The sequence below is a fragment of the Lucilia sericata genome, unplaced genomic scaffold (assembly GCF_015586225.1).
Source record: "Lucilia sericata isolate MDLA Ls3-8-SP2 unplaced genomic scaffold, ASM1558622v1 Contig000825F_arrow, whole genome shotgun sequence".
NCBI lineage: Eukaryota > Metazoa > Arthropoda > Insecta > Diptera > Calliphoridae > Lucilia > Lucilia sericata.
The window spans coordinates 173,159-200,830 of NW_023994817.1; the positions used below are offsets into that span (position 1 = coordinate 173,159).

The 27,672-nt window shown below is 29.2% G+C and overlaps 1 protein-coding gene across 1 annotated transcript in view; it reads left to right on the top strand.

Moving 5' to 3' along the window:
- Positions 1-27,672, top strand: part of LOC119608378 — a gene marked incomplete at its 3' end in the record, with an annotated part of 88,256 nt that overhangs the window by 47,860 nt on the left and 12,724 nt on the right. Inside the window, exon 3 of the mRNA XM_037962778.1 lies at positions 22,863-25,254. Coding sequence (XP_037818706.1) covers positions 24,013-25,254 — 1,242 coding nt within the window. The remainder of the gene's footprint in view (positions 1-22,862; positions 25,255-27,672) is intronic.

Consider the following 27,672-nt stretch of genomic DNA (forward strand, 5'->3'; position numbering starts at 1 on the left):
GTTAAAATCAATTGTGGCATAATGATTTCTTTCTTTCCTTTTGGAATTTTTATGTAAATTGTTGTTGTGTCATAATAAAAATCCAGCATTTCTCTTTCAGTTTTAAATTATTATATTTTATTTATTTTTATTTTTCTCCTTATTATTTTTAATAAGAATTTTACTATAACGATTTTATAGGTAGCGGTCCGGTAGCATCCATAAAAAAATATTCAGACATACATATGTATATTTATAAGGAATATATAATACCAAACGATTTTTATACATACATACATTTATTTTACATTGAACTTTTATTACTTATTTTTCGGCTATATTTTTTTAGCCATCGATTTAATTTTACCCTGACCTTTTACCAATTTTATGCTGGGGTTGTATCTTGTTATTAAGAGCCCTGTATTTGAGTTCAAAAAGTATTTGGTTGTTGCAACTTGTGCTGTTGTTTAAGCATCATCATCGTCCAAAAATTGAGATGTACAAATACATGAGATGTATATGTAATATAAAGTTGTATACTTCAAATTTTGTTTTTATTGCAATAAAAATCGAAATGTGGAAAATAAGATCTTTAAATACAAGAACATTGAACCAAAATATGATGGGTTGTTATGAGATTGAATTTAATTAAAAGCTATCGCACTTGACATTTAAACTATAATCAACTTTAAACCAAGGTCTTAGTGATTATGAGTTTTATCGGAAATTACTCATATATAATATTTTTCAGCGAAATTTTTATTTTTTTCTCTCTTTTTATATTATTTTGATGTGAGATTTATTCTTCCAATCTTTTTTTTTATTATTATGAATTAAGAAAGAATATTTATGTTCATTGTAATTTTTATACAATAAAAAACTAGATTTTTAGTTTTTTTATAGTTTTGTATAGTTCTAGTTCAGTTCAGTTCTACTTTAGATCTGGTTCAGTCCTAGTTCAGTTCTAGTTCAGTTCTAGTTCAGTTCTAGTTCAGTTCTAGTTCAGTTCTAGTTAAGTTCTAGTTCAGTTCTAGTTCAGTTCTAGTTCAGTTCTAGTTCAGTTCTAGTTCAGTTCTAGTTCAGTTCTAGTTCAGTTCTAGTTCAGTTCTAGTTCAGTTCTAGTTCAGTTCTAGTTCAGTTCTAGTTCAGTTCTAGTTCAGTTCTAGTTCAGTTCTAGTTCAGTTCTAGTTCAGTTCTAGTTCAGTTCTAGTTCAGTTCTAGTTTAGTTCTAGTTCAGTTCTAGTTCAGTTCTAGTTCAGTTCTAGTTCAGTTCTAGTTCAGTTCTAGTTCAGTTCTAGTTCAGTTCTAGTTCAGTTCTAGTTCAGTTCTAGTTCAGTTCTAGTTCAGTTCTAGTTCAGTTCTAGTTCAGTTCTAGTTCAGTTCTAGTTCAGTTCTAGTTCAGTTCTAGTTCAGTTCTAGTTCAGTTCTAGTTCAGTTCTAGTTCAGTTCTAGTTCAGTTCTAGTTCAGTTCTAGTTCAGTTCTAGTTCAGTTCTAGTTCAGTTCTAGTTCAGTTTTAGTTCAGTTCTAGTTCAGTTCTAGTTCAGTTCTAGTTCAGTTCTAGTTCATTTCTAGTTCATTTCTAGTTCAGTTCTAGTTCAGTTCTAGTTCAGTTCTAGTTCAGTTCTAGTTCAGTTCTAGTTCAATTCTAGTTCAGTTCTAGTTCAGTTCTAGTTCAGTTCTAGTTCAGTTCTAGTTCAGTTCTAGTTCAGTTCTAGTTCAGTTCTAGTTCAGTTCTAGTTCTAGTTCAGTTCTAGTTCAGTTCTAGTTCAGTTCTAGTTCAGTTCTAGTTCAGTTCTAGTTTAGTTCTAGTTCAGTTCTAGTTCAGTTCTAGTTCAGTTCTAGTTCAGTTCTAGTTCAGTTCTAGTTCAGTTCTAGTTCAGTTCTAGTTCAGTTCTAGTTCAGTTCTAGTTCAGTTCTAGTTCAGTTCTAGTTCAGTTCTAGTTCAGTTCTAGTTCAGTTCTAGTTCAGTTCTAGTTCAGTTCTAGTTCAGTTCTAGTTCAGTTCTAGTTCAGTTCTAGTTCAGTTCTAGTTCAGTTCTAGTTCAGTTCTAGTTCAGTTCTAGTTCAGTTCTAGTTCGGTTCTAGTTCAGTTCTAGTTCAGTTCTAGTTCAGTTCTAGTTCAGTTCTAGTTCAGTTCTAGTTCAGTTCTAGTTCAGTTCTAGTTCAGTTCTAGTTCAGTTCTAGTTCAGTTCTAGTTCAGTTCTAGTTCAGTTCTAGTTCAGTTCTAGTTCAGTTCTAGTTCAGTTCAGTATAGTTCAGTTCTAGTTCAGTTCTAGTTCAGTTCTAGTTCAGTTCTAGTTCAGTTCTAGTTCAGTTCTAGTTCAGTTCTAGTTCAGTTCTAGTTCAGTTCTAGTTCAGTTCTAGTTCAGTTCTAGTTCAGTTCTAGTTCAGTTCTAGTTCAGTTCTAGTTCAGTTCTAGTTCAGTTCTAGTTCAGTTCTAGTTCAGTTCTAGTTCAGTTCTAGTTCAGTTCTAGTTCAGTTCTAGTTCAGTTCTAGTTCAGTTCTAGTTCAGTTCTAGTTCAGTTCTAGTTCAGTTCTAGTTCAGTTCTAGTTCAGTTCTAGTTCAGTTCTAGTTCAGTTCTAGTTCAGTTCTAGTTCAGTTCTAGTTCAGTTCTAGTTCAGTTCTAGTTCAGTTCTAGTTCAGTTCTAGTTCAGTTCTAGTTTCAGTTCTAGTTCAGTTCTAGTTCAGGTTCTAGTTCAGTTCTAGTTCAGTTCTAGTTCAGTTCTAGTTCAGTTCTAGTTCAGTTCTAGTTCAGTTCTAGTTCAGTTCTAGTTCAGTTCTAGTTCAGTTCTAGTTCAGTTCTAGTTCTAGTTCAGTTCTAGTTCAGTTCTAGTTCTAGTTCAGTTCTAGTTCAGTTCTAGTTCAGTTCTAGTTCAGTTCTAGTTCAGTTCTAGTTCAGTTCTAGTTCTAGTTCTAGTTCTAGTTCTAGTTCTAGTTCAGTTCTAGTTCAGTTCTAGTTCAGTTCTAGTTCAGTTCTAGTTCAGTTCTCTAGTTCAGTTCTAGTTCAGTTCGAGTTCAGTTCTAGTTCAGTTCTAGTTCAGTTCTAGTTCAGTTCTAGTTCAGTTCTAGTTCAGTTCTAGTTCAGTTCTAGTTCAGTTCTAGTTCAGTTCTAGTTCAGTTCTAGTTCAGTTCTAGTTCAGTTCTAGTTCAGTTCTAGTTCAGTTCTAGTTCAGTTCTCTTTCAGTTCTAGTTCAGTTCTAGTTCAGTTCTAGTTCAGTTCTAGTTCAGTTCTAGTTCAGTTCTAGTTCAGTTCTAGTTCAGTTCTAGTTCAGTTCTAGTTCAGTTCTAGTTCAGTTCTTTTTCTAGTTCAGTTCTAGTTCAGTTCTAGTTTCAGTTCTAGTTCAGTTTAGTTCAGTTCTAGTTCAGTTCTAGTTCAGTTCTACGTTTCAGTTATAGTTCAGTTCTAGTCGTTCAGTTCAGTTCTAGTTCAGTTCTAGTTCAGTTCTAGTTCAGTTCTAGTTCAGTTCTAGTTCAGTTCTAGTTCAGTTCTAGTTCAGTTCTAGTCAGTTCTAGTTCAGTTCTAGTTCAGTTCTAGTTCAGTTCTAGTTCAGTTCTAGTTCAGTTCTAGTTCAGTTCTAGTTCAGTTCTAGTTCAGTTCTAGTTCAGTTCTATTTCAGTTCTAGTTCAGTTATCTAGTTCAGTTCTAGTTCAGTCTAGTTCAGTTCTAGTTCAGTCTAGTTCAGTTCTAGTTCAGTTCTAGTTCAGTTCTAGTTCCGTTCTGTTCGTATAGTTCAGTTCTAGTTCAGTTCTAGTTCAGTCTAGTTCAGTTCTAGTTCAGTTCTAGTCAGTTCTAGTTCAGTTCTAGTTCAGTTCTAGTTCAGTTCTAGTTTCAGTTCTAGTTCAGTTCTAGTCTAGTTCAGTTCTAGTTTAGTCTTGTTCAGTTTATTTACTCATGTTTTTAAAATTCTTTTTTTATAGTACATTAACGCTCACAATTTCAATTCTACCTATCGAAAATGCCATCAGATGTGAAAAAATTCACTACGTGTTTGCTGGTATAAAAATACAATGGCATTAAGTTTTATCATAAGTATATATGTATATGTAATATGTGAATGAATGGATGGATAGTTATACTCACAGATATTCAATATTCGTGGAATTATTACTATAAATATGTTTCCATATGTTTATATGTGTGGTAGATTGTGAGCTGATGACAGACCTTATAGTACCAATATCAATAGTTATAATATGAATTGTAGTGTATTGTCCTGTTATTCGAAACACATTTGCATTTGTGTTTAATTTATATCAACTTTTCTATATATGTATGTAATGTTTAAATATGTATATATATACATACATATGTAAGTATGTATGTATATCTGAATGAATATAAGTTTATGTAAATAACGTCATATGTTTACTTTTCTTGCTCATTATACATACAATTATATACACATACATATGTATATGTACAAAGCATACACACGATCTTTACAAATGCAAAATCCCTTATACAACCACAATTACTCGTCATATACTAAAAGTTACATTTTATGAATTTAATGAGATATTAAGCATATATACACACACGTGTCTAAATGTACATATATGTCATTTACCATATACTTTTCACCGTGTATACTTATAGGCAAGTATACATAGTTGTGTATATTTGTGCGGGTTTCAGCGAGAAAGCATATTGCTTATTTTGTGAGGATCTTTAATATCAATATTAAAAGTACAAAAAAAATCCTATTGAATTATGATTTAATTTCTTTCTTTTATACGACAGACTGATGGAATTCATTAATAAATTGTTTAATAAATATATACATACATATGTATGTATGTATATTCATTTAATTTTTTTTTTTAATAAAATGTATAATTTTATTCTTCGTTCAATAATAACAATCACAAGCCACTGTGCACATAAAAGCTGACAATACTTTAATTTCAATATGTTAAATCCTCTTTAATTATTTTTTTAAACTTAAATCGCATATGCAGATATTCCCAGCAAAACATAGTAATGTCGCTTACTTAATTAAGAACTTAATTTTTACTTAGAAGGAGTCTAGTGGTTAGTACTTGCTTCCAATATCATCACTGTGTTAAAATAATGAAATCAATAAATTTTAGTAAAGTAAATTAAATTCTAGCATTTTAGCTCATAACTTTTCAATGTAAGTTTTTGCTGGGTATGTATATTTTTCCCCTTTTGTTCAGGGAATTAATTAAAATACTATAAAATAAACTAATATATATATCGCTTATTTATTACAAGACTGACATAACTCAAAAAAACTTCCATTCTTTAGAAGACCTGCTGTGGATGTTTTTCAACATTTACTATTTTGCTTATCAACAATTAAAAAGTTCAAGGAATTTCAAACGGAAAACCTGAATTAAATGGTAGATGTTAATATTTTTTCATCTGCATTAAAACTTTATTTTTACTAAACATATAGACATAGGCTTGTACTACAAACAAAAATTCTGAGTTATGCCAGTCTTGTAGTAGTTCAACAATTTCCACAATAATATTATAAAATTGTCAGGAATCTGTGGGTGACTGTGTGTGTATTCAACTTGCTAATACTTTAATGAATCTTACACTTAAAATTTAAATCATTAACACAGTCATTCTTTTAATTAAATATATAATATTTTGAAATGTAATTGATGACCTGTCGGCCGATTTGTGTTTAAACAAAATTATTTTCTCGAGTGAATGTAAATCGATGTAGAGCAATTATTATAATAAATTGTATTTAAATATTAATTGCTATTTAAAATTTAGTCAATTCAAAATGCATACGAATATTTATTGGAAACAGTGAATAACGCTAAAAGGTATATACTTAATTTGTAAAATAAGAGTAAACTTGGCCGTATAGTCTAGTCTGTAGTCTAGTCTGTAGTCTAGTCTATAGTCTAGTCTATAGTCTAGTCTATAGTCAAGTCTATAGTCAAGTCTATAGTCTAGTCTATAGTCTAGTCTATAGTCAAGTCTATAGTCAAGTCTATAGTCTAGTCTATAGTCTAGTCTATAGTCTAGTCTATAGTCTAGTCTATAGTCTAGTCTATAGTCTAGTCTATAGTCTAGTCTATAGTCTAGTCTATAGTCTAGTCTATAGTCTAGTCTAGTCTAGTCTATAGTCTAGTCTATAGTCTAGTCTATAGTCTAGTCTATAGTCTAGTCTATAGTCTAGTCTATAGTCTAGTCTATAGTCTAGTCTATAGTCTAGTCTATAGTCTAGTCTATAGTCTAGTCTATAGTCTAGTCTATAGTCTAGTCTATAGTCTAGTCTATAGTCTAGTCTATAGTCTAGTCTATAGTCTAGTCTATAGTCTAGTCTATAGTCTAGTCTATAGTCTAGTCTATAGTCTAGTCTATAGTCTAGTCTATAGTCTAGTCTATAGTCTAGTCTATAGTCTAGTCTATAGTCTAGTCTATAGTCTAGTCTATAGTCTAGTCTATAGTCTAGTCTATAGTCTAGTCTATAGTCTAGTCTATAGTCTAGTCTATAGTCTAGTCTATAGTCTAGTCTATAGTCTAGTCTATAGTCTAGTCTATAGTCTAGTCTATAGTCTAGTCTATAGTCTAGTCTATAGTCTAGTCTATAGTCTAGTCTATAGTCTAGTCTATAGTCTAGTCTATAGTCTAGTCTATAGTCTAGTCTATAGTCTAGTCTATAGTCTAGTCTATAGTCTAGTCTATAGTCTAGTCTATAGTCTAGTCTATAGTCTAGTCTATAGTCTAGTCTATAGTCTAGTCTATAGTCTAGTCTATAGTCTAGTCTATAGTCTAGTCTATAGTCTAGTCTATAGTCTAGTCTATAGTCGTCTATAGTCTAGTCTATAGTCTAGTCTATAGTCTAGTCTATAGTCTAGTCTATAGTCTAGTCTATAGTCTAGTCTATAGTCTAGTCTATAGTCTAGTCTATAGTCTAGTCTATAGTCTAGTCTATAGTCTAGTCTATAGTCTAGTCTATAGTCTAGTCTATAGTCTAGTCTATAGTCTAGTCTATAGTCTAGTCTATAGTCTAGTCTATAGTCTAGTCTATAGTCTAGTCTATAGTCTAGTCTATAGTCTAGTCTTAGTCTAGTCTATAGTCTAGTCTATAGTCTAGTCTATAGTCTAGTCTATAGTCTAGTCTATTAGTCTATAGTTTAGTCTATAGTCTAGTCTATAGTCTAGTCTATAGTCTAGTCTATAGTCTAGTCTATAGTCTAGTCTATAGTCTAGTCTATAGTCTAGTCTATAGTCTAGTCTATAGTCTAGTCTATAGTCTAGTCTATAGTCTAGTCTATAGTCTAGTCTATAGTCTAGTCTATAGTCTAGTCTATAGTCTAGTCTATAGTCTAGTCTATAGTCTAGTCTATAGTCTAGTCTATAGTCTAGTCTATAGTCTAGTCTATAGTCTAGTCTATAGTCTAGTCTATAGTCTAGTCTATAGTATAGTCTATAGTATAGTCTATAGTCTAGTCTATAGTCTAGTCTATAGTATAGTCTATAGTCTAGTCTATAGTCTAGTCTATAGTCTAATCTATAGTCTAGTCTATAGTCTAGTCTATAGTCTAGTTTATAGTCTAGTCTATAGTCTAGTCTAGTATATAGTCTAGTCTATAGTCTAGTCTATAGTCTAGTCTATAGTCTAGTCTATAGTCTAGTCTATAGTCTAGTCTATAGTCTAGTCTATAGTCTAGTCTATAGTCTAGTCTATAGTCTAGTCTATAGTCTAGTCTATAGTCTAATCTATAGTCTAGTCTATAGTCTAGTCTATAGTATAGTCTATAGTCTAGTCTATAGTCTAGTTTATAGTCTAGTCTATAGTCTAGTCTATAGTATAGTCTATAGTATAGTCTATAGTCTAGTCTATAGTCTAGTATATAGTCTAGTCTATAGTATAGTCTATAGTCTAGTCTATAGTCTAGTCTATAGTCTAGTCTATAGTGTAGTCTATAGTCTAGTCTATAGCCTATAGTCTAGTCTAGTCTATAGCCTATAGTCTATAGTCTAGTCTTTAATTTAGTCTATAGTCTAGTCTATAGTCTAGTCAATAGTCTAGTCGATAGTCTAGTCGATAGTCTAGTCGATAGTCTAGTCGATAGTCTAGTCGATAGTCTAGTCGATTGTCTAGTCGATAGTCTAGTCTATAGTCTACTCTATAGTCTAGTCTATAGTCTAGTCTATAGTCTAGACTATAGTCTAGTCTATAGTCTAGTCTATAGTCTAGTCTATAGTCTAGTCTATAGTTTAGTATATAGTCTAGTCTATAGTCTAGTCTATAGTCTAGTCTAGTCTATAATCTAGTCTATAGTCTAGTCTATAGTCTAGTCTATAGTCTAGTCTATAGTCTAGTATATAGTCTAGTATATAGTCTAGTCTATAGTCTAGTCGATAGTCTAGTCGATAGTCTAGTCTATAGTCTTGTCTACACTCTAGTCTACAGTCTAGTCTATAGTCCAGTCTATAGTCTAGTCTATAGACTAGACTATAGACTAGACTATAGACTAGTCTATAGTCTAGTCTATAGTCTAGTCTATAGTCTAGTCTATAGTCTAGTCTATAGTCTAGTCTATAGTCTAGTCTATAGTCTAGTCTATAGTCTAGTCTATAGTTTAGTCTATAGTCTAGTCTATTCTAGTCTATAGTCTAGTCTAGTCTAGTCTATAGTCTAGTCTATAGTCTAGTCTATAGTCTAGTCTATAGTCTAGTCTAGTCTATAGTCTGGTCTATAGTCTAGTCTATAGTCTAGTTTATAGTCTAGTCCTTTACGTGTTCAGTACATTAAAACGCATCGATTGAGAGGTATTCCTACCTGTTCTTGGGACATTCTTATGTATATAATTTTTTAATTTATAAAATTTATTTAAGTTTTCTTATTCACTGTCAATATTTACTTGTGTTAATATAAATATCTGACTCAAGCACATTTAAACAGGCCTACAAAATCAATAAATGCCGTCCATATTTAAAATATCTGATATTAACTACTTAAGCACGTAATCTATTGAAAATAACTACAACTACCAATTCTTTACTCAAAGGACTATTTTACCAAAGATATTTGACATTTTACATTGATTCTCAAATAGACAAAATCTATAAATAAAATATATATACATATGTATGTATATTCAAAATTCCCACAAGACCTTTAAAACGGCTGGAGAGAGAGATAGAGGGAGAGATGGAGAATGCTGAGCATTGACATTTCAATGGGTGACGAAGAAGGAAACATTTTAATGCTTACACTGATGATGATGTTAATAATGATGATACTGATAATAGTGTAAATATACATATTTGTGGTTATTTGCTAAATATATATAAAAATTATAATCATAAAATATGGTTTGATTTATAAATCTATACAATGGAAAAAAAAAAACACAAAAAATGTTGGTATTTAAAATAAACAGGAATATATATATATAAAAAGAGTAGACATACACATAAACATAACTGAAGGTTAGTCATGCATGCATGTAGCTATTGTTCATTCCTTTGGAAAGTCGAACAAAAAAAAAAACATTATAATAAAAATAACCATGTAAAAGAGATAAATGATTAAGTAATAACAAATCTATGGTAACCTGGCTTTTATTCATGCAAACATATACACACATACAAATATTGCACAGGATTTCAGTATACATGTGTTTATAGTGGTTTTATAACGAATGTTTTACAATAAGTCTATGTAACCTCTTTTGACACGAGTTTATATTAATTTTTAGTTCTACGTTTGTATTCTTTGATATGTAAAGAGAAAGTTCAGCTACATTTACATGTGTCCATGTAATCTAAACGTAAAATACCCAATCACCACTTAAGTGTCCCTTAGTAATCTAGAGTGTAGCTACTTCAACCTATAGCTTTCGAAACGTTTACCTCGAACTGCCGGGTATTTTATTAATTTTCGTATGAGTGTTGTAGTAAAGGTTTAGGTTTATAACCACTATAATAATTTAACAAATTAAATATTTTATAAAATTTGTTTTTGCTTGGTTATGTTTGTTGTTGTTTTCCTCCATTTTATAGATTATAAATAAATTTATACAGGATTTAGTAAAAATTCATTATAAATACACCAAGTATTAGTTTTAGCTTATGAAAAAATTTATAAAAAAAAATTGTTTCTACTAAATAAGAGTATTTTATAATATTAATTAAATTTTATTATAATTTGTAACAAAATAAAAGATAATTTTATGAAAAAAAAAAATATATTATAGAATTTTTAAATTGACTTTTAATTCATTAAAATATAGTAGTTGCTATAAACTCAACATTTTTCTTAAACACAAAAATAAAATATTTTTGTTTTATTTTAATCTTTTCATGACTGTAACGAAAAAAATCTATAATAAATATTAATGGTAGAAGAAATTTTTCAATAAAAAACTTAACACCTAATAGAAGAGCTATAAATTTTTCTTTTATTTTCTATGATTTTTTTTTTTGCAAATATTGCAAAATCATGATAAAGAAAAGCGTTTATAGCAAATAATAATATTTTTATATTTGTTTTAAAAACTTTTCAAATTTAAGTTTTTCTATGACGACTTTTCAATGTTGTATTGTTATGTTTTATTTTAATGTAATTTTCAAGTCATGTTGGAAGTAAAAGAAAAAATCACACAGAAAAAAAAAATCCCAACTGAAAATCCAATCAAAAAGTCACAAAGTTTATACATTTAACGCCTCATAAAAATGGAATAGATAAAAAAATAAAGACAACTAGGAATAACAAAATATTAAATTGAATACAATATGACAGTTACAATGTTGTCTAGATGCGTTGGAAACATATTACCGTCACTCACATCTATATGGAATCAATAAAGATGGATGCCATCAAACAATGTAAAGAAATGTTAAGAGAAAAATTATTATTAAGAGAAGTTGAAAAAAAGATAAATAAATACAGCAACTAAAATCTAGGATTTACTATTGATTTTATTGATGTGAGTGTGTGAAAAATAAAATGAAATGCCATTGTTAAACTAGAAACATTTAAGGGGAAAATAATAGCAAACAGAATCACAGTTAAACTGTCTTTTAAGCAAAAAGTAACTCTCTACTCTCTTTGTGTTTTCAAATCAAGTTTTAGAACCCTAATCGGCAAAGAGCTTTGTTAAGAGCCTTCTTGCACTCTTAATTTCACACGCTTGTATGCTTACACATGTATAAAAAACGATAAAAACCTGTAAGAGAACTTATTTTTTACTCTCTGCCGATGTAGGTTTTTGAGCCTGCTGATCACCGTTTTGTACTCAAAGTACCGCAATATACTTAAACAATCATATAACACTCTTAATATATTTAGTATATGATCAGGATTTATTTATTTTTATTGAAATATATTTATATTTTTCTGCCTTAATTTTGCTCCTTACTATATCCCTTTTATATGTATAATAAAACTCATGTGTAATGACAAAAAAAAAAAGAAAAACAACAAAAATATTAATCATAAAAAAGAAAATCTTGAAATAAAGATTTATTTGGTAATCTGCTGGTATTGGTGGTTAGGAGTAAAATAACAATAACAAAAAATCTCTACATTTCCTAACATAAAGCAGCAAATATTATATACACCAGAAAAAAACAACAAAAGAAATATTTCCTCTTATAGTTTTTTAACAACATAAAGACCGATATCTGTTTGTTTAAAGTTTCTATGTATTTTGTCACTGATATTTGTCAAAATCAGTCAACAAAAACAAGGATATAAATAAAACAACAATAACAAATAATTTTGAACTTAAAAAAAATCAAAAAGAACAACAAAAAAGGCCTTAAGTAATACAAACTCAACACTTGTTTGAATCTCAGGAGAGTAAAAGGAAACGTACTTTTGAGGCTAAAAAAATTTTCAAAGCATATGATGTTGTTCTTAAAACAAATAACAAATATTCAGAATTCAATTTAGTAAAGTGGATAGGAAAAATATTTCCTATCGACTTTTGTTGTTGTGAAGATTGAATAATGAAAATTTTCAATAAACTTCTTTATTTATTGAAAATTTTCTTAAGAAAAATTATTTTTGTACAGAAAAAAATTTATATAATTCACTTTTTATAAAAAATTTGGTTTATTTCAGTTCATTTTAAGAATAAATTTTTGATAAAAATCTCTTTGTATAGAAAGTTATGAAAAAATTCTCACTTTAGCTAAAATTTTTGGAAAAGTCTTAAATTTAGCTAAGTTTTTGTTTCAGATGCAATTTTCAGTGAAATTTTCTTTTCAAACGAAGTTTTGTAATAAAAAGAAAACTTTTTTCTTTCCAACTTTTTTATGAAAATTTTCGATAAATTTCTCGTAAAAAAATTTACAGAAATTTAAAAAAATTCTCTTCTTATTCTCTTTACACAAAATTTTCTCTTAATAGAAAATTTTGTACAAATTTCTCTTAATAGAAAATTCTCCGTAAATTTTCTCTTAATAGCCAAAAAAAAAAATTTCTCTTATTAAATAATGTTCAATAAATTTTCTCATAAAACAAAATTCTTTACAAATTTATCTTAATAGAATGAAAATTCTTCATAAATTTTCTCTTAATAGACAATTTTCCAAATTTTTTTAATGAAAATTTTCGATAAATTTCTTGTTTAAAAACTTACAGAAAATTAAAAAAAAAATTCTCTTCATATTCTCTTTTCACAAAATTTTCTCTTAATAGATAATTCTGTACAAATTTCTCTTAATATTCTCCATAAATTTTCTCTTTTTTCGGCAGAAATTTCTCCTATTAAATAATTTTCAGTAAATTTTCTCATAAAAGGAAACTCTGTACAAATTTCTCTTAATAGAAAGAAAATTCTTCATAAATTTTCTCTTAGTAGACAATTTTCCAACAATTTTCCAAAAAATTTCTATTAATAGACAATATTTCGGAAAATTTGCTCTTAATAAACAATTTTCCAGAAAGTTTTCAATACATTTTCTCTTAATAGAAAATTCTGTACAATAGAAAATTTTGTACAAATTCTTCTTTATAGAAAATTCTATATGGAATAGAAATTCTTTTAAAGGAAAATTCTGTTCAAACTTCTCTTAATAGAAAACTTTCAATAGATGTTTTTTAAAAGAAATTTCTCCATAGATTTTCTCTTAATGTAAAATTTTTTATAAATTTTCTCTTAATAGACAATTTGGCAAAAATTTCTCTTATTAAATAATTTTTAACAAATTTTCTCATAAAACAAAATTCTCTTAATAGAAAGAAAATTTTTCATAAATTTTCGCTTAATAGACAATATTCCAGGAAATTTTCAATTTCTTAATAGAAAATTCTTTATAGAATAAAATTTTTTTAATAGAATATTCTTGACAAATTTTTCTTAATAGAAAATTTTCCATAAATTTTCTCTTCATAGAGAATTTTCTACATACATACGTCTTCTCTTAATAAAACATTTTAATAGAAAATTCTGTACAAATTTCTCTAAATAGAAAATCTTTGATAATTTTTTCTAAATAGGAACATTTTCTGTTAATAGAAAATTTTCCATAAATTTTTCTTTAATAGAAAATTCTGTAAAAACTTATTTTAATAGAAAATTCTCCATCAATAAAAAATTCTGTACAAATGCCTTTTAATACAAGTTTACATTAATTTTATCTTAATAGATATTCTCCTTATAGGCAACTAGCTATACCTAGTGTGCTTTGCTACCCGAAAAGCAATATTAATAAAAAACCCACTTAATGATTTTGAAGATTCTAACTACAATACTTTTCCAAATATACAATTTGTTACATATGGGTGATGCCGCGTAAATTATTACAAGTTCGCCAATTTTTCATTAAGATTTTAATGTAATCTATGAACAGATTTTAATAATCTAATAGTTTCCCAGATATACGTTATTTTGAATGTCAAAGTACTTCATGTAAAATTTGAAAAATTATATTGATACTAAAATAACTTCGATAAAATTTGAGGATTCTAACTGTTATATTATCTCAGATATACTGATTTATTATTTTCTTAAAATGGGCGTGGCTTCTCGCCCACTTGAAATTTCAAAATAAAAAGTAGCTTATAACCTCTTCCAGACATACAGGAATACCCTGTGACAATTTCAAGAAAATCGGTTCAGCCGTTTAGTAGTCTATAAACTTTAAATATACAAACACACATTCATTTTCATATATCGAAAACTTTGTATAAATTTTCTTTTATAGAAAATGTTTGAACAATTTTGATGAAATTTTTGTCATATTTTTACTTCATAGAAAATTTTCGAAAACGTACATTTTCTCCATATAGAAATTTCGCTTTATAAAAATATTCGATTTGTAAAATAAGATTTCTAATTTTATCTTTTAAGTAAACATTAAACAGACCAAAAGGTTTAAATAACTTTAGATAATAAGCCTAAAAGGTTACTAACAAAAATATTTCAATAAAAATTCCACTAAAAACTTCAAATTTATTTATGATGCTTTTTTGAAGGATTATAAAAGCTTTATTATTAATAGTCGGCGGATGGAACTAAAACTCACATTAAACTAAATCCAAACTAAAAACTGAAATATTCATGTATTTCTATATAAATACAGACATATGTTCATATATTTATGTATATACACTCACACATATGTGTGAGTGTTTGTTTTGGAATTAAAAGGGGTTACAAAAGCATTTTCGTTGATGATATGAAATATTCATAGCATTAATGATATTTTTTGTTTGTTTTTACAAATATATGCGTGTGTGGGTGTGTGTATGTGTCTTTTGTAGAAAAATGTGTGTTAAAATATTAAGAAAAACAACAAAAACTATTAACAAGAGGATAAGCTTCATATGTATGTATAAGAGTGTGAGTTGAAACGAGGGTGAGGTTGAGTGTGATTGTTGGAATATGCAGAACTGGGGATTTTTCCTTTTCAAACTGTTAACAATTTGTAATACACATATGAATTTGAACCCAGCATATGACATTTGTGTTAAAACTGCAAAAAAAAAAATATAACAAAAACAACAAATATATCATATCTCTAGAGACTGTATTAAAGTTGTAACAAACAACAAACAAACAACAACTACTGTAAAGAGTAGATAGTGAAAAAAGCTTTTTACTAAATTGAAAAAGTTTTTTTTTATGTTATTTTCAATATTATATGAAATTTTTGTTTGTTGATTTCTTTTTACTTCCAATTTTGTTTTTTTTTTTTTTTTCGAATGAATATTAAAATTTTTGTTCTATTTAAGTTTTGTACGGGTTGAATGTTTATTCCCCTTTTATCCCTTGATTTCACCAAAGTAATGAGAAATAATAAAAATACCAAAAATATACATATAAAAATAAAGTTTGAGGTTTTTCTATACATCATCAAACTCATGATGAGCGACTAACCAAACAAGCAAACAGGCTTTAGTTTGCATATGGGAAATTACTTCACAGTTATACACCAGTTAGAAGTTGAAATGTATGAAAAAATAATAATAAAAACCAAATGGTTGGGGAAACAATTCCCCTGTAAAGATTAACATTTTAACAACGTTTGGTTTCTAAAATTTTTATTGAATACTCCTACTCTAAGCATCGAACCACAATCTGTTTGGTAAATACTAGTATCAGCTTCCAAAACAATAGTTTATATATTTTTCTCTTTTATTGTATTTCAAATACCTATGTTGGAAAAAAATTCCATTTTTATTTCTATTTTGGGTCAACAATAATATTAATGTCTCAAGGGCTTATGAATATGTTTTCACTTTTTATTTGTTTAGAGTGAAAAAAATAAAACTATACAAAATAAAATCCTCAAGAAAAACAACAACCAATAACTGGCAGAAGAAAGAACAAAACACATTTGAAAACATGTAAAAACCTGTAAAATGTACCCAAATCTATATGACATGACTAGATAGCAAGAGTGTGTCGTCTAAAACCCTTGTCATTTCAATTTTGTTTCTTTTTTTCTACTCCGTTCTGTGTTCCAGTAAAGCTTGTTATTAAATGTAATTCAGCACAAAAACATTTTAAAATCGTATAAACTAAACAACAAATACTCAGAACAAGGAAACGCAAAACTAAAAGGCTTAATTTCAAAAACACTAGAAATACCACTTAGAAGTTCCAAGTTTGCTAAATAATATCATTCTATGCAAATGTATATTTAATAATATTTTGATTTTATAAATTTCTAGAAATTTAAAAATCTCATAGAAATTAAAATATTAAAACATTTAGCAATTCAAAATATTTGTTTCATTAGAAAATGTATAAGAATACATAACAGCCCACAAAAATTTTATAAAACGAAAAACAACTTATATCTCAAAATTACTCTAGAAAATATCATTAATTTTTAATTTACAAACAATTTCCCCGGCACTCTTTCCGTTTACTTCATCCTAAAATAGAACTTAAAAGGTTTCTTGTATGACCTTTATTGTTTCAGTTTTTTGTTTTCTCTTTTAAATTTATAAAGACATTTTTCTCAGGAAAACATTTATTGTAACAAATAATATGAAAATTGTTCATTCAGACATGTTGAATTTTGTGGAAAAGTTTAACAAGTTTAAAAATAATGGCCTACAAAATAATGTTCGATTTGTTTTTGGAATATTTAAGAAGGCAAGAGCAAACAAATATGTGAATTCAAAAAACCAAATAATAAGCATAGTGGGATGATATGAAAAATGCTTAAAATGTTTATAGACTAGGTACGTCAATTTGCAGCTGATACCTTGTAATTCGATACCGTTACGAGTTTTTAAGTGTTAAATTACAAAGGAAAATATTTTGTTTCTTCTGCTTTTACTTTTGACAAATCACATAAGAAGTACCACAATTTAAAATGAACTTCGTTTTGTTCCACTGTACATTAAAAAATCATATCAATAAATTTTATTGTATGTACGTACATACTTATCTTTGAAAAACATATTCATATGCACAATATTATTACTCGAAACAGGCAGTGTTAAGAATGAACCAGAACTAGAACTGAACTAGAACTGAACTAGAACTGAACTAGAACTGAACTAGAACTGAACTAGAACTGAACTAGAACTGAACTAGAACTGAACTAGAACTTGAACTAGAACTGAACTAGAACTGAACTAGAACTGAACTAGAACTGAACTAGAACTGAACTAGAACTGAACTAGAACTGAACTAGAACTGAACTAGAACTGAACTAGAACTGAACTAGAACTGAACTAGAACTGAACTAGAACTGAACTAGAACTGAACTAGAACTGAACTAGAACTGAACTAGAACTGAACTAGAACTGACTACGAACTGAACTAGAACTGAACTAGAACTGAACTAGAAACTGAACTAGACTGAACTAGAACTGAACTAGAACTGAACTAGAACTGAACTAGAACTGAACTAGAACTGAACTAGACTGAAACTAGAACTGAACTAGAACTGAACTAGAACTGAACTAGAAACTGAACTAGAACTGAACTAGAACTGAACTAGAACTGAACTAGAACTGAACTAGAACTGAACTAGAACTGAACTAGAACTGAACTAGAACTGAACTAGAACTGAACTAGAACTGAACTAGAACTGAACTAGAACTGAACTAGAACTGAACTAGAACTGAACTAGAACTGAACTAGAACTGAACTAGAACTGAACTAGAACTGAACTAGAACTGAACTAGAACTGAACTAGAACTGAACTAGAACTGAACTAGAACTGAACTAGAACTGAACTAGAACTGAACTAGAACTGAACTAGAACTGAACTAGAACTGAACTAGAACTGAACTAGAACTGAACTAGAACTGAACTAGAACTGAACTAGAACTGAACTAGAACTGAACTAGAACTGAACTAGAACTGAACTAGAACTGAACTAGAACTGAACTAGAACTGAACTAGAACTGAACTAGAACTGAACTAGAACTGAACTAGAACTGAACTAGAACTGAACTAGAACTGAACTAAACTGAACTAGAACTGAACTAGAACTGAACTAGAACTGAACTAGAACTGAACTAGAACTGAACTAGAACTGAACTAGAACTGAACTAGAACTGAACTAGAACTGAACTAGAACTGAACGGAACTAGAACTGAACGGAACTAGAACTGAACGGAACTAGAACTGAACGGAACTAGAACTGAACTGAACTAGAACTGAACTAGAACTGAACTAGAACTGAACTAGAACTGAACTAGAACTGAACTAGAACTGAACTAGAACTGAACTAGAACTGAACTAGAACTGAACTAGAACTGAACTAGAACTGAACTGAGAACTAGAACTAACTGAACTGAACTAGAACTGAACTAGAACTGAACTAGAACGAACTAGAACTGAACTAGAACTGAACTAGAACTGAACTAGAACTGAACTAGAACTGAACTAGAACTGAACTAGAACTGAACTAGAACTGAACTAGAACTGAACTACTGAACTAGAACTGAACTAGAACTGAACTGAACTGAACTAGAACTGAACTAGAACTGAACTAGAACTGAACTAGAACTGAACTAGAACTGAACTAGAACTGAACTAGAACTGAACTAGAACTGAACTAGAACTGAACTAGAACTGAACTAGAACTGAACTAGAACTGAAACTAGAACTGAACTAGAACTGAACTAGAACTGAACTAGAACTGAACTAGAAACTGAATAGAACTGAACTAGAACTGAACTAGAACTGAACTAGAACTGAACTCGAACTGAACTAGGACTTGAACTAGAAACTGAACTAGAACTGAACTAGAACTGAACTAGAACTGAACTAGAACTGAACTAGAACTGAACTAGAACTGAACAAGAACTGAACTAGAACTGAACTAGAACTGAACTAGAACTGAACTAGAACGGTATATAAGACTGCTCTAGGTAAGTTGACTACTAACCAAAGCTGCAGGAAAAGATGTACTTTTTTGCTTAAACAGATACATGTAGGTATGTAGGTAAACCTATATTGTAATACCTACAAGGACTAGATATTGGTGTCATATGTTACCAACCATTTATTACCATTTCATATTGATCTTCCTCCTCTTTATCTGTTTCACTTCTTGTTTGTGGTACATACCTGCCAATAAAAAGAAAGTAGAAGTAGGGAGAATGAAAACAATTTGTAAGTTATAAAATACATAGAGATAAATTCTTATTGCCGAAAGCTTAAAAAAAAAGTCTAAAATATTTACAAATGAAAACAATAGAAGGAAAACAAAAAAAACCTCATTCGCATACAGAGACAATAAATGAAGAAATAAATATAAAAACAATAAAAACAAACATACATATGTATGTGCGTGTATATTTTTGTTTTTAGTCAATAAAAATAAAAAGGGGTTACTTAAAGGCAACATTAAAAACGAGATCATTACGAACAAAAGTCATCATCTGGTCGAAGTAATACTGGAAAATCAGAGTTGGGAAACTAGTTTTAAAGAAGTAAGGTATAATTCAAAATTGAGCCATATAAGTATATTTATGTATTTCGACATATTCTAATGCTCAATGAATATGAATATTTTAATTTTGAATAAAAAAAGTATTTTCAAAATATAGTTTAACTTAAAAAATTTCCCACCACTGCTTAACATACTTATGAGATTTTGTTCTACTGCAAGATTTAAGAAATTAGATAATTTCCATTTAAAAAACATACATATGTACATATATACATCTACACACATGAGTTGGATATTACATTTTACTTTATCGATTCAAATAAGAAATAAAAGAAAATAATGGTTAAAATATGTTTATTTCTGTATGTATGGAGAGTGTATAATGGTATAAATTTTAATGTACTTTTGTTATGTTTATCTTGGCATTTTATAATGCATGTTTTACGTTGCTTGTTCGTATTATTATTTTTTTATCTAAATTATTTTTTTATTTTTAAACAAAACTTTTCTCTACATAAAAACAAGAAAGAAGATTAAAGTAAATGCTGACCTTATTACCAGCAAAAAAATCACGAGTGGTAAAAATTTATCCAAAAGCACAGTGGAACGCAAAATAAATTCTATAGGTTCTAAACTAAAAAGTCTCATTACCAAAATACTGTTACGTCTGTTTTATCGAATTTATATAAATGATTATAAAACACACGTCTCAATTTGTTGATATTATTTTCTAAATATATTTATATCATTAGGTTAATTTCTTGGAAATATGAAAGGTCGTACTGCTACTGGGGAGTTTTACATAATTTTCTTATAAAACTTTGAGATCAATAACATGTTTATTAAACATAACAACAACAACAAAATAACACGTGTCGAATTAAAGAAGTAATAATAAACATCAGCACACTTTTACTCACACTAAATATAATTATGATTCCATCACCTGTACGTATGATTGCTGTGTAGATATCGAAAACTATTAACATCAATCATACGTTCCAGGGTTCAAATAAATTGTTATTTAAATTCACATATGTAGTTGAAGTTTAATTGGTTTTTATTTCTAGTTCTGTTCTATGTTTAAGATAGTGATAATTCTTTACTTGTTCTAGTTGTGTTTTATTTCTGGTCTTGTTCTGTTCAACTTTAATTTATAATTTAATTCAGTTTTAGTATAATTCGGTTTTAATCTGTCCAATTTTGTTTACGTTAATCTCAATTAAACTTATCTTAAATACACTGTCTTATTTTTCCAAAGTAAATAAGTATGATTAATCTTATAAACTTGATTTAAACTATTCACAACTGTAGAAACTATTCAAAAAACACATGTTTGAGCTAGAAAACTTTTAATAAAGAAAAGTTATACATATGTAGATCTATATGTATATTTTTGCTTATTAAATTAAATACAAGGCAATAACTAAAACTCAGTCAAATGAAAAGAAACTTTTCTAAATATACAATATTTTAGGAAATTTGAAACATAACTGCAAAAAATATACTTTTCTAATTAGTAATTAGAATTTAACCCACATAAATATTTATATTTAAAGCAAACAAAAATCTCCATGTTCTATTAGGGTTATTACTGTTGTTAAGCGAGTGCAATTTTAACAATAATGTATATTTGCTATTTATTATTGTAAATTCTAGAGCAAGTGTATTTGTTTTAAATATTTATATTTACATTTCCTTAATTACTTTCCTACACACACACAATAAATTCCCATAATGTAAACACCAATACTTATGAAACCACAATGCAACATTAAAAGTTATCGAAGAGATTTTAACCATAACAACTAGAATGAATTTTAATGCAAAACCAAAATACAAAAATAGCAGCAACACCTACACAAAGTAATATGCCTGCCTATTTGCAATTAATGTAAATGCAGTGCTAATTTGAAAACTAATGCAAAAATACAGCAACTGAAGCAATGTTAAATTACTAACAATATAGTTCGATAAACTTAGAAGTAACAGATACCGGCAGCCACTTAGTAAAACTACTCTAGAGTATTAAACAATTCAAAAATAAATAGGAATATAATTTCGCAATGTACTGGCATAATTCTATTCTACTTCAGACAAGTTGCAGTTCAGTTCTAATACAGTTTTAGATCAGTTCTAGTTCAGTTCTAGTTCAGCTCTAGTTCAGCTCTAGTTCAGTTCTAGTTCAGTTCTAGTTCAGTTCTAGTTCATTTCTAGTTCAGTTCTAGTTCAGTTTTAGTTCAGTTCTAGTTCAGTTCTAGTTCATTTCTAGTTCAGTTCTAGTTCAGTTCTAGTTCAGTTCTAGTTCAGTTCTAGTTCAGCAGTTCTAGTTCAGTTCTAGTTCAGTTCTAGTTCAGTTCTAGTTCAGTTCTAGTTCAGTTCTAGTTCAGTTCTAGTTCAGTTCTAGTTCAGTTCTAGTTCATTCTAGTTCAGTCTAGTTTCAGTTCTAGTCAGTTCTAGTTCAGTTCTAGTTCAGTTCTAGTTCAGTTCTAGTTCAGTTCTAGTTCAGTTCTAGTTCAGTTCTAGTTCAGTTCTAGTTCAGTTCTAGTTCAGTTCTAGTTCAGTTCTAGTTCAGTTCTAGTTCAGTTCTAGTTAAGTTCTAGTTCAGTTCTAGTTCAGTTCTAGTTCAGTTCTAGTTCAGTTCTAGTTCAGTTCTAGTTCAGTTCTAGTTCAGTTCTAGTTCAGTTCTAGTTCAGTTCTAGTTCAGTTCTAGTTCAGTTCTAGTTCAGTTCTAGTTCAGTTCTAGTTCAGTTCTAGTTCAGTTCTAGTTCAGTTCTATTCTAGTTCAGTCTAGTTTCAGTTCTAGTTCAGTTCTAGTTCAGTTCTAGTTCAGTTCTAGTTCAGTTCTAGTTCAGTTCTAGTTCAGTTCTAGTTCAGTTCTAGTTCAGTTCTAGTTCAGTTCTAGTTCAGTTCTAGTTCAGTTCAGTTCTAGTTCAGTTCTAGTCAGTTCTAGTTCAGTTCTAGTTCAGTTCTAGTTCAGTTCTAGTTCAGTTCTAGTTCAGTTCTAGTTCAGTTCTAGTTCAGTTCTAGTTCAGTTCTAGTTCAGTTCTAGTTCAGTTCTAGTTCAGTTCTAGTTCAGTTCTAGTCAGTTCTAGTTCAGTTCTAGTTCAGTTCTAGTTCAGTTCTAGTTCAGTTCTAGTTCAGTTCTAGTTCAGTTCTAGTTCAGTTCTAGTTCAGTTCTAGTTCAGTTCTAGTTCAGTTCTAGTTCAGTTCTAGTTCAGTTCTAGTTCAGTTCTAGTTCAGTTCTAGAACAGTTCGAATTCAGCTAGTGTTTTAAGCTCTCATTATGTGTTCTAAAATTGTTAAATTCTCTACTGGTAATATAATCAAAATCACAAAAAAAGAATCAGAGTAATTAAAACTTTGCAACAAAAATGTTTAATTTTCCTTACTGTGTAGAATAATAAAGCTCAAAGTTAATGAGAACAATTAATTTGTTACATAAATATGTGTATAAAGGCAATATTAGACGATTTAAAATAAAATTTATTTGTTACGTTTTTCTTGTTATTGTTAAAATGTTAATTATACTTAAAAATACATTTTACTCTTTTTTTATTGCAGAAGCAAACACGCCGCAGTTAAAAGCCAAAAAAGGGCAGGTGCTTGAAAATTGTGATGAAGAACTAATAAAATAGAAATACAATTTTTAACACAGAAGATGCTTAGGAAGGCTATTACAACAATGTTTACAACATACTCTGTAACCTAATGGACTTTTTAAATGAAATACGTGCAATTATTTCGATAAATATAACGGAAAACGATGTCAAAAATATATATTAAAAAAACAATTAAATAAATGTCACTCTACTGAAGAAGACGGAGAAGGAGATAATTATAATAAAGGAAGTACAAGTGTAAAAAAGAAAATTAATGATAATTTAAAATTAAGCAAATGTTAATGAAATAAAAGCCAAGGGACGTCATAAAGAGAAGAGACCAGAGCCAAACGTTTGTCATCAATTTGGCGTTGCTGTAGTTGACTGACTCATGCTTATTTTTATGATTTTGTGCTTTATTTGGAGAAATGAAAAATTTGTTGATGTTTAATTGAAAAACCAAATAAATTTCTTTCGTTTTTGCTGTTACGTTTAGCTCTGTTTTACGTGGAAATATTTAAATGAAATTTCTCTTACAAACAACAACTATTACTGCTGTTACAACAAAAGTATATTAAACAGTAAAACGGGAAGAATTAGAGAAAGGAAAAAAATTGTGGTGACATGGTGTTAAAGAAATAATAATATTGAATTCTACCAGCACAGCCAGAAGAAAACAAGAAACGTGACTTAAATTTTGATTTCGAAAGAAAAAATAAAAGAAAATTTGTCAACACAACCAACCAACCCTGCTGTATGTCAACTAATGAACATCACGTTGAGTAAATACAGCACCGCAGCGAAAAACTTATATTTTGGAATTTTATTCATGCTTTTGGGCTGACATTACTGTTACCTGGTAACCTAAAGAGCGAGAGAGAGCGACGAAACATTAACAAAATGTTAAATTTAAATTAAGTATAAAAATCGCAAAAAAAAAACGCTGTCAAATTATTACAATCAACAGAAAAATATATAAAAAATCAAGCTTTTAAAGCCACAACAACAAAAACTACCACCATCAGGAGTAACATAAGAATCTTATTTACCCTCCCAAATAAACAGCTTATTTCCATTTTTTGGGTCTGAGCTTCATTTACCAAAACATAAACATGTCATTTAAATGCCAAATTTTTCAAACAAGATTGACATTCAACAATAATGTCTTTGTAAAAAACTGTGATGTTAGATTAATAATAATTTTATGTGTTATTAGCGCCATATTGCCAATCATAAGATGTGCCAAATTAGAGAATCCCCAAATTAGACTTCTCATCAATGATGACGATTTGCTGCAAGAGAAAACCAATATACATGAGGCGGGTTCGGCAAGTGCCGCCAGCCAGCATGACAACAGTGGAGAGCATTTCAATTTATATCGCAGTGAGTTAAAACGTCTATCATACGAGACGATACATCGTATACTGAGAGATGAAAATGAGCCCAGCTATCGGAGAGAGGATACGGAATTAAGATATTATCAAAAACGTTCACCCAGTTATGAGGAGAGCCATCAGTTGATTAAACGTTCTACCAAGGAGAAGGACATAGTGCTCAATTTAAGTCAACAAAACTTAACCGAGTTTCAGCTTACGCCTCAGTTACAGAAACGTTTGAATTTGGTGTCTGTCTTAGATTTGAGTCATAACTATATAGCTAAACTTAATACTTCAGTTTTCACTAACATAACCTCCCTCAACACTCTCAATTTGCAAAACAACTCTTTTACTGCGATACCTCTCTCCCAGGGCACAACTTTGAGAACACTTAATCTCAACAACAATTTAATCAAAACCTCTTTATTACCCTCCAACATCTATCTGCGTAATCTTTATCTCTCCAGCAATCTAATAGAGAATCTTTCCTCAATAGATTTTTCTTTGCTAAAGAATCTGGAATCTCTAGACATTTCTCACAATCTTTTACAAAATTCAGAGTCTTCCTTTTTCAATCAGCGCATGCATAATCTGAAACATTTAAATTTGGCCTTTAACCAATTGGGCTCCATATATCGTGAAACATTTTACAACCTGTTAAGCCTAAACACTTTGCTGCTGTCACACAACAATATCAGTGATATAGATTACGAAACATTTTTGGCTTTGCCAAATCTACAATATTTGGATTTATCTTTTAATGGTTTAAAGGGAAAATCCATTAGAGCTTTGCAGGGTATAACGGGATTGGTAGCTTTGAATATAGCATTCAATCCGGAGATAGGAGCTTATATGCAAGAATTTGTTGCCTCGTGGAGTTTGAAAGAATTGGATGCTAGTGGTACTGGTTTATGTCAAATACCCGCTGCTTTGGCTCAATCGGTGAGATCACTGAAGTTGACACATAATTGGTTGAAGGTAAGTGGCAAATGTTAAGAATTTAATTTTCTTTTCGTAAACTGTTTTTGGTTAATTTTCCATTTTTAGAAAAATGTATATTTTTATACCCCATTTTACACCATTTTAGTGGGGAGGGTATATTGGGTTTGTGCTTATGTTTGTAACGCACAGTAATATTCGTCCTATACCCACGTAAAAGTATACCAAACGGCTTAGAATCACTTTCTGAGTCGATTTAGCTTTGTCCGTCCGTCCGTCCGTCTGTCTGTCTGTCTGTCTGTCTGTCCGTCCATGTAAATGGACTTAAATGTACACATTTTTATTCAACAAAAAAATGGCTAAAGTATATCTGAGGCAAGGTACAATTCAACCGAAATGCTTTATTATGAACACTAAATCACATTTTTAACTGGTGTAGGGTGTATTATATGGTCGGCCCCGTCCGACTATGACTTCTTACTTGTTATAGAATGTTATTGTATTGTTGACATTTGCTATATGGCAAACATAATGTGAATATTTTTGTTATATTTGTTTCAAATGGAAATGTTTGACCTAGAAATGCAAAAGTGTTTTCTAAAGAACTTTTTAGCATTGTTTAGTTGTCCAGTTAGAGTTGAAAAATATTAATAAAACCAAGACCATTTCGACTTGTCAATAACAAGTAGCAAGCAAAAAAGTTCATTTTAAAATTGGACATACATAGTATCTAAGTGCTTGACCAAATTTTTAGAATTTCACTTTCTAAAATTGAAAAGATGAGTTCATATTATACAAACAAATGAAACCAAGATATTCATATAAACATTAAAAACGAATACATAGAATATTAAATGAAAACAATAAGAGTGTAATACATATTCGGCTGTGTCGAATCTCATATACCCTTCAGCATAATTATTTTCGGATTTTTTTAATTTTTTTTTTTTTAATTTATTAAAAAAATGCCTTAAACAACATATCGTGAGAATGGTAAACATATTGTCCTTCCGTTTGTAGTTTCTGCAATATCCGAATCAACAAATTTTATCTGAATTTACTCCCTTGCATATATACATTTAATATCAATATAGAGACAAAATTTTAAAATATGTTGTGTAGAAATTACCTACGAAAGTGAAAACTAAATAGTGCATCGACTAATATTCCTCTAAAATAGTAAAAATAACACAAACATAATGCATTTTATTTCTTCATGGCTGTTTGGTTGTTTCGGTTTATTCGGTCTCTGGAATAATGTCTTTGTTTTTTGATAATTTTTGCGGTAAAAGCCTTGAAATAATGTTTTTTCTGTATTCACGCATTTTATATTTTTTCGTTTAGTTATGCTCAAATACTCAAATACACTCTCATAACCCAAATATGTTTTTTTCAAAAACTAAAACAAACAATACTGCTTATTATGAATATATTAAATGCATTGGTGAATGTGAGTTTTCATAGATATGGTTACAGCTATTTTAAATTGTTTGTTTTTCTAAGCCATATGCGTAATGTATATTTTGTAACCAAAAAATACTGTGTAGAAATATTATTCATATAATTTTAAAAACACACTGAGAAAATTCAAAGCTATATATAAAAGAAAGAATTGAAAGTAATAAAATCATTTTGAAAGAAATAATTGGTATCCAGCAGAGATCTAATCACAAACCTCCAGTTGGAGAAATGGATGCAAAAGACCATCCGAATCCGAATTACTTCGCTTTTTGCCAGTAATTGCAAAATCAGCTAAATGAAATAATATGCTTGATAATGACCACTCATTACCAAGTAATATATGAAACAACTACTGGCCATTACCGAAAATTTAAGATGTTTTGCTGGCCAATTTCCTTTAAGTGTTTATTTTATATACACACCCACAAAAAAGTCGGCATCTTTGTGCATGTATGGAGTTGTTTTTTTTAAGTTGAAAATTTTAATTGTTTTTCCCCCTAAAAAACCATGTTAATTTTTCATTATGCTAAAAAGACACAACCACAAACAACTGGCACACATAACTACCCAGCAAACGTTTAAAAAATAAAAACATCACTTTTCCATTTGAAGGCATATCATTCACAATATCTTTCGAAATAAACGGAACCAACACAAAACTAGTTCTGAGAGAGGTGTTTTAGAAGGGATTCATTGATACCTTTTGAATGTTAAACGAGTATCAAATTAATGACTTCCGAACGTACTTTTTTAAGAAATATTATATCCGTTATAATATTAATATTTCTTAAAAAATTAAGCAACAATGTTCGCTGGGTACTCATATCCATGAATACATAGAAAACATTTCATATATAAATAATAAGTTCAAGGTATTATATGTTTTATTTGCTAATTAAAATCATGTGATAACTGAATCCTTATGGGCGGGGTTATACTGGATTAAAATTACTACTTAAGATATTAATCATTATGTTATTGCAAATACTTACATAT